The 12,009-nt window shown below is 52.6% G+C and overlaps 1 protein-coding gene across 1 annotated transcript in view; it reads right to left on the minus strand.

Annotated features, from left to right (window-relative positions):
* LOC130477106 (C-C motif chemokine 19-like) overlaps positions 1 to 11,469 on the minus strand; it is a 41,509-nt gene extending 30,040 nt beyond the window's left edge. The window contains exons 1-3 of the mRNA XM_056849098.1: positions 11,409 to 11,469; positions 7,990 to 8,113; positions 5,130 to 5,220 (exon numbers count right to left, since the gene is read on the minus strand). Coding sequence (XP_056705076.1) covers positions 5,130 to 5,220; positions 7,990 to 8,113; positions 11,409 to 11,469 — 276 coding nt within the window. The remainder of the gene's footprint in view (positions 1 to 5,129; positions 5,221 to 7,989; positions 8,114 to 11,408) is intronic.
* Positions 11,470 to 12,009: the final 540 nt, after the last annotated feature.

The following is a 12,009-nucleotide window of genomic DNA, read 5'->3' on the forward strand; positions in this document are numbered from 1 at the left end:
AGGGCATCCAGTGAAGCTGATGGGCAGTAGATGCAGCGTGGTCAGAAGGAAATACTACTTTACACAGCAAGTGATTAAAATGTGACATTCGCTCCCAGAGGACGTCGTGATGGCCACAGGCATAGACATCTTTAAAAGGGGGTAGGACAGATTCATGAAGGAAGAGAGGTCTGTCAGTGGCTACCAGCCATGATCATAGAATCATAGAGTTGGAAGGGTCACTTAGTCCAACCCCCTGCCCAATGCAGGACATTCACAACTACCTCCCCCACACAACCCCCCCAGTGACCCCTACTCCATGCCCAGAAGATGGACAACATGCCCTCCCACTCATGAACTGCCTAAGGTCATAGAATCAGCATTGCTGACAGGTGGCCATCTAGCCTCTGCTTAAAAACCTCCAGGGAAGGAGAGCCCACCACCTCCCAAGGAAGCCTGTTCCACTGAGGAATCACTCTAACTGTTAGAAAATTCTTCCTAATGTCAAGATGGAAACTCTTCTGTTTCAATTTCAACCCGTTGGTTCTGGTCCGACCTTCTGGGGCAACAGAAAACACCATCCTCTATGTGACAGCCCTTCAGGTACTTGAAGATGGTGATCATATCCCCTCCCAGTCTTCTCCTTTTCAGACTAAACATACCCAGCTCCTTCAACCTTTCTTCATGGGACTTGGTCTATGATGACTAAACAGAACCTCCACATCCAGAGGCAGTCAACCTCTGAATCCCAGTGCCGGGAGGCAGCATCAGGGGAAGGCCTCAGCCTCTATGCTCTCTTGTTGAACCTCCAGAGGAAATGTTTGGCCACTGTGTGAGACAGGAAGCTGGACTAGATGGACCACTTTTCTGATCCATCAGGGTTCTTCTGATGTTCGTATTATTTAGCTCAAGTTTATAAAAACAGAAAATGTTCTTTCTTTCACAGTTATTTTCTCTGGGATTTAATTTGCACCTGTTTATATGTGTTACGTTTTTGCCTAATGCAAAGACTTATGCTTTATTTTTTAATAAACTCATTAACCGGAAGTTCTCTGTCCTGCTGCCCAAGGAGCTGATGTCTGACCAATAATATTTTGTTGTGCTGCAAGAGTTAAGTCCCTCTCTCAGGAAGTTTATCTTAAATGGACCTAACTGGAGTATTTTGTGCTGTATCCAGCTAAGGAGGCTTTAACTGTCCAAGAGCTGGATTCAGTACACTCCCAAAATGGGCGTAAATAAAATAATTCCTCACACTGGAACATTTCCCAAAACCCTCTTCAATGAACACATGTTCTACAGTGATGGCTCAAGGAATCTTGCAGCAAAAAATGTTCCAGGAAGGTCACAGCAGCACTTCACACTGCCAAGTGATCAGATGCTTTCAAGTATTACCGGTCAAATATCAAATGCTGAAATTCAGCAAGAATTTGAACATTCAGAGAATATTGGGAAAATATTTACTATCAAGATATACCAAGGACACATCTGAGGGGAACCTTGGAAAACCAAACTCGTTTTTGGCTCCATGTTAATGCTTGCATTGTATGGAGATGAATCCTATGCCATTTGAGGGGGGGGCATCTTTGCTTTTTCTCCCCCCCCCCACTCTGTTGCCATTGGATTCATGCCAGTTCTTGCAGAATGTGTTTGTGCTAGCCAACCCCATGGCCCCACAGGAGGGTTTTGATTGATTGCAGTGGTACAGCATGGTGTAGTGATTAAGAGCAGTGATCTGGAGCAGTGGACTCTGATCTTGAGAACCAGGTTTGATTCCCCACTCCTCCACATGAGCGGCGGAGGCAAATCTGGTGAACCGGGTTGGTTTCCCCACTCCTCCACATGAAGCCCGCTGGGTAACCTTGGGCAAGGCACAGCTCTCTCCGAAATCTCTCAGCCCCACCTACCTCACAGGGCATCTGTTGTGGGAAGGGGAAGGGAAGGTGATTGTAAGCCGGTCTGAGTCTCCCTTAAGTGGTAGAGAAAGTTGGCATATAAAAGCCAACTCTTCTTCTTCTTCTTCTTCTTCTTCTCCCCCCCCCCCCACCCGACGCACAGTCACACTGTTTTCTTGGACGCAACAGGCCTTGGCTGGTGGTATTAGCCGCTTCTTTGCTTTGGCCAGCTGGCTGACAAAAGAGCAGCGAATGTGTGTGCGTATGAAGGTTTTGTGTCATTAGTAGGGTTGCCAACCTCCAGGTAGTAGCTGTAGATCTCTCACTACAACTGATCTCCAGCCGACAGAGATTAGTTCACCTGGAGAATATGGCCGCTTTGGCCATTGGACTCTATGGCATTGAAGTCCCTCCCCTCCCCAAGCCCCGCCCTCCTCAGGCTCTGCCCCAAAAACCTCCCACCGGTGGCAAAGAGGGACCTGGCTGGTAATGAAATTTTAACTTTAGATCTAGATAATTATTTTGCTTGTTGCGACACTAAATATGTTTGATAGACATAAAGGAATTATCCGACTGCAAAATGTTGCTGAAAAGTAGGGTAATGTAGTCTGCTTGATTTGCTTTTGAATTTTTGCTCTTTCAATTGTATGTTGGATACTTTTACTCTTTCCCTTTCCCTTTTTCCCCATTCTGTATCCCTTTTATTATAAACAACAACAAAAGAGAGGGACCTGGCAACCCTAGTCATTAGTCAATCAGACTTTCTTCAGGCAGGCTCAGATTATATTCTCTAGATGTAAAAGACAGAGAGCTCAAGACCCTTACAAAACCGGTACCCCTTGACAGCACCCCTGTTGCTGAACAAGGGCAGCATTGCTGAAGGGGGACCCTGACTCAGGGGCAATCTGGCACCTCTAGAGCAAGGATGCCCAGCAGCCGGAGCTGGGAAGAGAGCCATGGAGAGCCTCTGCCAGACAGGGGCCAGGAGTTCGGGCCAGATGCACCAACTCAACTTCTTTTTCCTCCTCTGGCCTTTTAGCCTCTTTTCCCAAATACTCCTCAGTGATAAAGTTTTCACAACAGGAAATGTAAATTCTTCCTGGAGAACCTGATTTAAAAAAACAGGAAGAAGTGACTAATGGGGAATTTTCCTCTTTTTAAAAAAAGAAGAAAAGAAAAAAAAGTTCCCACTTTTTTTGGATAACTTATGTCCAAAGTGATAAATTATGCTCAGCATTTGCGATTTCCATGACATTACAGGGAATCCTGTGGCTCAGTGGAAAAGAATGTGCTGAGCTTGCGAAAGGACCCAGGGTCAGTCCCACACATCTCCCATTAAAAGGTAGAAGAAGAAAAGGAACCTTCCGGGACGATGCCCAACAGTAGTCAAGCCCAGCTGGGAGGGCAGAAGCTACAGAAAGGTGGCATCTCCGGCAATCTGGAACCTTTTTAAGCAGATCAAATGCCCAGGAGCTTTTATTTCTGCAATTTATTAAGGAATGTTGAATCACGCCTTTCTGCTAAAATACAGCACACAGGGTGGCTTTTGCAGCCGATGAGTCTTGCCCAGCCAACCGGACGTACATCTGCAAGGTGCAGATAGCAGAGGACAGCGCTCCCAGGTTTCAAGCAGCAACAGTTTAGGTCCTGTCCTCCTGCGAGGGCAAACTGGCCAAGGAACACAGATGTTGTACGGAACGGGTATCTGAGGTTTCTCCTCCAGGCAGTTTAGGAAGAAGTCAGAGGTGGTTTCTACAAGATTACAAAAAGCAACCTGTTACTAGTGCATCATCTCATACTGAAAGCAGGCTACTAACTCATTTGGATGCTGTCCTACTTGGGTTGCCAACCTCCAGGTACTAGCTGGAGTTCTCCTGCTATTACAACTGATCTCCAACTGATAGAGATCTGTTCACCTGGAGAAAATGGCTGCTTTGGCAGTTTGACTCTATGGCATTGAAGCCCCTCCCCAAACCCCACCCTCCTCAGGCTCCACCCCAAAATCCTTCCGCTGGTGGGTGAACAGGGACATGGCAACCCTATGTCCTACCAAAGGTTCCAGAGTAGGGCTGCCAAACTCCACATGGGGCATAGAGATCTCCAGGAACTACAACTGATCCGTTTCCCAGATAAAAGGACTGCTTTGGTGGGCAGACTATATGGCATTATACCTTTCCGAGATCCCTGCCCTTCCCAAAGCCTTTCCCTCACAGGCTTCACCCCACAAATCTCTAGACATTTCCCATCCCACAGTTGGTGACCCTACACCTGAGAGGAATGAGAGCCAGGGAGACCAGCAGGCCCTGCCAAAGATCAGGTGGACCTGGAGAACAAAGGCTAGGGTTGCCAGCTCTGGGTTGGGAAATACCTGGAGAGTGGGGGGGTGGAGCCTGGGGAGGGCAGGGTGTGGGGAGGGGAGGGACTTCAATGGGATATACTGCCATGGAGTCCACCTTCCACAGTGACCCTTTTCTCCAGGGAAACTGATCTATGTTGCCTGGAGATCAGTTGTAATAGTGGGAGATCTCCAGCCACCACCTGGAGGTTGGCAACCCTATTAAGGAGGGAAGGGACTTCAGTGGGATACAATGCCATAGAGTCCGCCTTCCAAAGCAGCCATTTCCTCCAGGGGAACCGATCTCTTTCGGCTGGAGATCACTTATAATCCCAGGAGATCTCCAGCTACCACATGGAGCTTGGCAACCTTAGGTCCACATCTTCAGGGGTGCTAGGGTTGCTAGGGTTGCTCCAGCTTGGGAAATTCCTGGAGATGTTGGAGCGGTGCCTGAGGAAAGTAGAGTTCAGAGAAGGAGCTCTGCAGGGGTGTGATGCCACGGAGCCCGCCCTCCAAAGCTGACCTCTACTTTAGAACAGAAGAACACCAGAAAGGCCCTGCTGGATCAGACCCAGGCCCCTCAAGTCCAGCAGTCTGTTCACACAGTGGCCAACCAGGTGCCTCTAGGAAGCCCACAAACAAGACCGCTGCAGCAGCACCATCCTGCCTGTGTTCCACAGTACCTAAGATAATAGGCACGCTCCTCTGATCCTGGAGAGGGTAGGTATGGATCATGACTAATATCCATTCTAGAGATCAGTTGGAATTCCAGGAGAACTCCAGGTACCACCTGGTGGTGGGTAACTCTAGGTGGGGTCTTTGAGCTTTTGGAACCTCCCCCCACCCCACTTTGGGTTTCTGAAGACTCTGGGCAAGCGAGGGGCCCAAGCGCTCAGATGGGAAAGGTTGTCGCCCTCACTCACCTTGTGACGGCGATCCAGCCGCTTTTTCAGCTCCTTCACCCACGAAGCATGGGGGGGCGCACACAGCTGTTTCCCTCTCACAGTGATGAAACTGGGGAAAGCAGAAGCGGAATGGGGGGTGGTCAGGAGTCAGGCACTGTCTCTGCCACAGGGACCTTCTAACCAGGCCTTCACGAGGCACCGGGAGGGAAATGTCACCCCCCCTCTTCTGTCACACGGCATGTGACAGGCATCCACAATGCTGAATGAAAAACACAGCATGGGGAGCTGGATTTGAGTCCTGGAGCATCTTAAGAGGCCGACAAAATGTTCTGGGTATGAGCTTTCAAGAGTCAAGTCTCCTGTCCCTTCATCAGATACATGGCTTTGACTCCCACAAGCGTCTACCCCAAATATCTTGTTGGTCTCTAAAAGGTGCCGCTAGACTCAAATGCAGGTGTTCAACTGCAGGCCAACCCGGCTACTCTCTTGAAAGGCAGGGCAGGGCTCCATTTCATTTGTGGTTCGTTAAAATCACGTTTAAAACAAGATTACATCAGAGGACAAACACACAGACAAACGAGCAAAAACTTCTTCTCTGCAGGGTGGATGGCAGAAGTCCCTCCGTTCTGCCAAAGGCATCTTAGCCTGGGGCAGCAAGATGTGGCGTGCAGACAGGCTCTGCTTCTCAGGCCAAGAAACCCTCTCAGTTCTCCTCCTGCCTTGAAAGCCCTGGAGGATTATCCTAAGTCAGCTGCAATTTGAGGGCCCTTTCCACTCCACCGGTTCTACCAGGGGTCAGGGAACCACAATCACCACCCACAGGTGACTTCCAAACATCAAGCACCGCAAGAGAGTTATGCACGGCATCAACGTCCCCCCCCCCCATTTTTTCCAGACTCACAAACCCAGGAATATTAGTTCCCTCTGCACTACACACTTCATTTCTTTTCACCAAATTGTAAGAGTCCTGCTTAAGGAATTATATGACTTGGCTTGTATGGCCCAGGGTAGTCCAATCTTGTCAGATCTCAGAAGCTAAGCCACGTCGGCCCATGTTAGTACCTAGATGGGAGACCATCGAGAAAGTCCAGGAGGCAGGGCAACAGCAAACCATCTCTGAATGTCTCTTGAAAACTCTACGGTGTCATCGTTGTAAGTCATCTGTGACTTGACGGCACTTTCCATTACCACCACACTTTTTGCCCTGACCTGGATGCCTCAGCCTAACGCAATTTCATCTCATCTCAGAAGCTAAGCAGGGTCGGCCCTGGTTCGTACTTGAATGGCAGACCACCAAGGGTCGGTATGCAGAGGCAGGCACTGCTGAACGTCTCTTGTCTCGAAAACCCCACGGGGTCACCATAAGTCAGCTGCCTCTTGACAGCACTTTACACACACACACATACGAGCAAGTGGGTCTCTGAACCCTCGCCCTGTGCCATCCCTGTCTGGGTCCAAGGCAAGCTCCTGCAGCAACACAGGCAGGTAGCAGGAGGGGCCCAAGAAAAGAGTGATGCCCACCTCCTGCCATGCCGCTGGGGGGGAGGGAATGAGCCTGCATGGCTTTGGTGACTTCCTCTCTGTGCCATCCCAAGCCGTCTCTTGGCTGCAGAACTGGCCCTGGACTCACGGGAATCAGCGGTACATGTCTGGCCCCTGAAAACTCCCCTGTGCAGTGTGGCCTAAGCCAGCTGGAGTTCAGGAGTGGCTCCATCTCTTCTGCTGGTGGCAAGCCCAGTCTAGCAGCCCCCAGATGTAGGGTTGACAGGTCCCTCTTTGCCCCCGGCAGGAGTTTTTTTGGGCAGAGCCTAAGGAGGGCGGGGTTTGGGGAGGGGAGGGACTTCAATGCCATCGACTCCAAAGCAACCATTTTCTCCAGGTGAACTGATCTCTATCAGCTGGAGATCAGTTGTAATAGCAGGACATCTCCAGCCATCACCTGGAGGTTGGCAACCCTACCCAGACGGGACAGATGTGTCAGACTCCAGGGGAGGCCTGGGGGGGGGGTCCTGGCTGTTTGTGCTGCCAAGTGCCTCATTCACAAAAGAACCTGCCAAAGGCCCCCTCACGCCCTGCTGCCCTGGCAGGAAATGCTGCTCTGACCACCCAGGAGAGTCACTGGAGCTTCCAACCTCCAGGTACTAGCTGAAGATCTCCTGCTTTTTCAACTGATCTCCAGCCGATAGAGATCAGTTCTCCTGGAGAAAATGGCTGCTTTGGCAATTGGACTCTATGGCACTGAAGTCCCTCCCCTCTCCAAACTCTGCCCTCCTCAGGCTCTATCCCAAAAACCTCCTGCCAATGGCAAAGAGGGACCTGGCAACCCTACAAATGGAGTGAAGCTGGATGGAGGCCAACAATGTCTTTAGGGGCCCCACCAGCCCCTGTGGAGAGGAAAGTCTAAGGAGGCGCCCATTTTATAGCGAGAGGATACGGTCCGCTCCTTCTCCAAGGGAAAGATGCAGCGTGGGTTACTCTACTCAGGCCTGCGGCACCACCTCCTCTGCCAGGGCTGCAGTTACACAGGGACTGGGATTTCCCAATACAGTGCCCAGTTCCAGGTAGGGGACCTCCGGGCTGCTGGCAGGGTGATCCGTAGCGCCCACAAACCCTGGAGGGGCTGCTGTTGCTGCACTCCTCTGCCTGGTCAACCCTCCCCAGAATCTCATTTCCTCTCTTCCGCCTCTGCCCGCATTGCTGCCCAACCCCTGGCAAAGGCAACCCCATGGGAGGCTGGCCTTGCTTTCAGCCCTGCATTGTCTCCCCCCTGCTGTTTGCAGAACCCAGCGATTTCCCTGGAGCGATGTGCAGCAGTCTGTCTCAGTTTAGGAAGCCACGTGGGGCCCTCCCCAAACCCCGTGCCCTGTTCATGACTTACACCACAGCCCGGATAGGGCAGCCCTGCTGGATCTGCTGATCTCGGTAACCACGGAGAACTTTGATGGGGATGGGATATGGGCTGGTCCGCAGGCAGCAGTCCATGACCTGGTAATAGCCGGTCACTGCAAAAAAAGAGGGAAAGGATCCTGAGGGGAGGAAGGGACAGGGCGCCTCCCACCCCTGCACCTCTGCTTGGCAATGGGCTCATCTGCTGAAGCTGGAGGGTGAGAGATTCAAAACAGACAAAAGGAAGTATTTCTTCACACAACAAACAGTTCAGTTGTGGAACTCCCTGCCCCAGGATGTGGTGATGGCTGCCAACTTGGAAGGCTTTAAGAGGAGAGTGGACTTGTTCAAGGAGGAGAGGGCTATCCATGGCCACTAGTCAAAATGGATACTAGTCATGATGCATACCTATTCTCTACAGCAGCGGTTCCCACACTTTTTGAGTCATGAAACACTTTTCAGGAGAGAAATTCGTCACGGAGCAATAATTTTCACCTTGCACCTATATACTAAACTGAATGACAGTAGTGTTTTTCTTTCCAATCTCTTCACGGATGTTTCGCGGAGCACCAAGTGCTCTGTAGAGCACAGTTTGGGAACTACTGTTCTACAGTATCAGGGGAGCATGCCTTTTATATTAGGTGCTGCAGCCGTCTTGCTTGTGGGCTTCCTAGAGGCCCCTGGTTGGCCACTGTGTGAACACTGTGTGGACTTGATGGGCCTTGGCCTGATCCAGCAGGGCTTCCCTTATGCCCTAATGACTTCTCTGTGGGCAGGCTCAATTTATCTGGCAAAGCCGTCTGAGCTGGCAAAGGCCTCCCCTTGCCTGGTCAGCTGGGAGGAGAGAACAAGGATGTTGGGAACACAGCAGGGAGATGATCTCAGGCACCACCAGTGGGTCTGGGGGGGGGGCAATTGCTATGTGCCCCCAAGCTATGTGCAGAGAAAGGAAGAGTCAAGGAGGAGGGGCTAGATCCTATAGGGCCCTGGCCGGCCTGGCCCAGACAGACCCTTCTGGAAGGAAACCAGCCACAGGGATACCGGTTGTGGCTTTTGCCCACCGTCCCAAAGCAGAAACCCAGCTGCAGCAGCAGGTGTGGGCGAGAGGTGGCTCAGGCAGCTCCCAACCTTGGCTACAGGATATGACCACCCTCCAGAGCTACTGTGGGGGAGAAGCAACTGCCATGCCACAGGGACTGCCCGAGGGGGTGAGGTAGGCGGAGACTGGGAAGGAGCCCTTTGAACGGAAGGGCTGTCCAGAGCTAGTGTCTGTCTCCAGCGTGAATCTCTGTCATTCAAAAGACACACTTTTCTCTCCCAGGGTGTTGGGAGTGACACAATTGAGCAAGGAGGGACAGGATAAGGATCGGCATCTGGGCATGGAGCTGCAATCACCTTTCTGGAGGCTCCGAAGTCGAGGCCAGCCCCTCTCCTCCCACACTTTGGCCTGCTCTACTTCCGACCGATGCAGGTGTTGTGGCGTGCAGTTCAGGCAGACTTTCCAAGAGCTGCATTTGCCAACTCAAAGCAAACTGCTCTGTCCCAAGAGAGCTCATGGAAAAGCCAGCGAGGACCTCTTGCTGAGCCTGGATTTACGGGGTCACGCAGAACCTTGCAAGACCTCATTTGCAAGGTAGCTAAGAGGAACTTTGCTGACCTAGAGGAGCTCTCAGGTTTGAGGGACACCTGGGAAGGCATCAGCTTTTCTGCCGCCCAAAAGATTTCTAGATCACACAGAACAGTGGTCGGCAAACTGCTGCTTGCAGGCCGCATGCGGCTCTTTGGCCCCTTGAGTGCGGCTCTTGAGTGCGGGCTCCCGAGCCACTCCGCTCCTGCCCCAGCGCAGAGCAGCTTCTCGCCTCTCCGCCTGGCTGGGCGCCTCTCGCCGCGCCTGGGCTCCTCCCACTGCCAGGACCCACCCGCCCCCGGGCTGCACGTGGTGGGAGGCTCCGGAGCCCTCTCACCGGCTCCCCAGGCGTTCCAGCGGAGTGTGGGGCCGCAGGAAGGCCGCGGCGGTCGCCCATCGACTCGGCTTCGTCCCGAGCCACACCTGGTCTGCAGCGCCGCATGACAGAGCCAAGCGGCGTGGCTTCCTTTGTGCGCGCGCTGTCCAGGCTGCGGCCCCCTGCCCCCTCCCTCCCGTGAAGCCACTGGGCGCGTTTGCCCGGCAGGAAGCGCCCTCCACGTGCTCGGGGACTCAGGGCGCTTCCCCAGGCGCCGCCAACTCGTGCGCCCTGCTGCTCCCGGTCCGCGGCAGAGGGAGGGGCTCATGGGGCAGCGTAACGGCCGGAGGCCCCGGCCGTCGCCTCCGTCCCCCCCTCCTTCGTGCAGACGGGGCATTCAGGCCTGGAGCTGTTTGACGAAATTTCCATGCGATCAGCAAGCCCCATTCTCTCAGTATGAAGGCCTTTTTTTTAGGTGGTGGTGGAGCATCTTTATCTATTGGCTCTCAAAAGAAATCTCAATTGTTGTACTGTTGATATTTGGCTCTGTTGACTAATGAGTTTGCCGACCACTGACACAGAACAATTAAGGCTTAAACCCACAGCTCATTCAAACTTCAAAGACATACAGAGTATCCAGATGTCATTGACTTTTGCATGCATCCGGGAAGTGGGTTTGAATTAATCTGGTAATTATTAAATCCTGAAGGGGTGTCACTTTGCGTTTTGCTTTCACTGAAATCCAGGGAGGGGGACTGGGAAGGGGGGCTTCTGCAACAGAACCCGAATCTCCCTTATTTGCATTACCAAAAAGGCAGGTCTGGGTAATGAAGAGCCAATGTTTATCAAGGAGTGGGAGGCTTAACCGCTAGGAAATACTACCCAGATTCAAAATCTTCCCCAATATGCATAGCCAAGAAGAAGAAGAATTGGTTTTTACATGCCGACTTTCTCTACCACTTAAGGAAGAATCAAACTGGCTTACAATCACCTTCCCTTCTCCTCCCCACAACAGACACCCTGTGAAGTAGGTGGGCTGAGAGAGTGTGACTAGCCCAAAGTCATCCAGCAGGCTTCATGTGTAGGAGTGGGAAAACAAATCCAGTTCACCAGATTAGCCTCCGCCACTCATGTGGAGGAGTGGGGAATCGAACCCGGTTCTCCAGATCAGAGTCCACCGCTCCAAACCACCGCTCTTAACCACTACACCACACTGGCCAACCAACCTCAAGCTTCAGAGGGAAAAAGACAGGGGGATGCCCTGGTCTGGAATAGCCAGACTAGGGAAGGGCGACTGTCCCCTCTGCCCCGGGTGCCCACAGCAGGGCCACTCCTCCTGGGTTCCAGGCCAGCCGACCCTGCTGAGCTGCAGCCCTGCATGAGGTGGTCCAGCGGGGAAGCCCGAAGGGCTGGGAGGCCGGTGGGGTGGCTGCATCCCTGTGGCCAAGAGGAGGGCCTGGCATCTTACCCTGCAGGGTGCTGCAGCAGGAGAGCGCCAGCAGGCAGAGCAGCCATCCGAGGCGTGTCATCCTGGATGCCAAGAGGTGAGAGGAAGCGGCCCGTGTCCTGGATGCTTCAGTGGAAGTCCCGGCAGCCTCTGGCAGCCAGCCGGCTCCTTCCTCTCCTATTTATCCCCCAGGTGGCGGCTGGCTCACTCTCGTTTTCACTTTCTCAAGGTGGGAAAACGCCTCTTTTGTCGCTGCTTCTGGGCACCGAGCCAAGAACGCATCTGACCCCAGACTTCTCTGCAGAAACTCTTCTCAGGGGTCATGTGGGAATGCTGGCGTGCTGGGTCAAGGGAAACCACGATCAAGGTCTTGTTGGGCTTTGGCGTGGCTGGATGCTGCTGGCTAGCGGACAGCGGTGCTCAGTCACTGAGGCTGCAGCTAGGAATGGAAATCGGGGGAGATGGGGGAGACGGGGGCGGGAACCTTGCAATCCTATGCAGAGTTAGTCCAATCTAAGCACATTGATTTCCAACTGATATATGCTAGTCTAATTCTGTCTACGATCACTGTGTTAAGAAAGACTTCTGCTGTTAGTAATCTGACCAGGACAAAAGGGACAAA

This window comes from Euleptes europaea, chromosome 4, assembly GCF_029931775.1.
Source record: "Euleptes europaea isolate rEulEur1 chromosome 4, rEulEur1.hap1, whole genome shotgun sequence".
Taxonomy (NCBI): Eukaryota; Metazoa; Chordata; class Lepidosauria; order Squamata; family Sphaerodactylidae; genus Euleptes; species Euleptes europaea.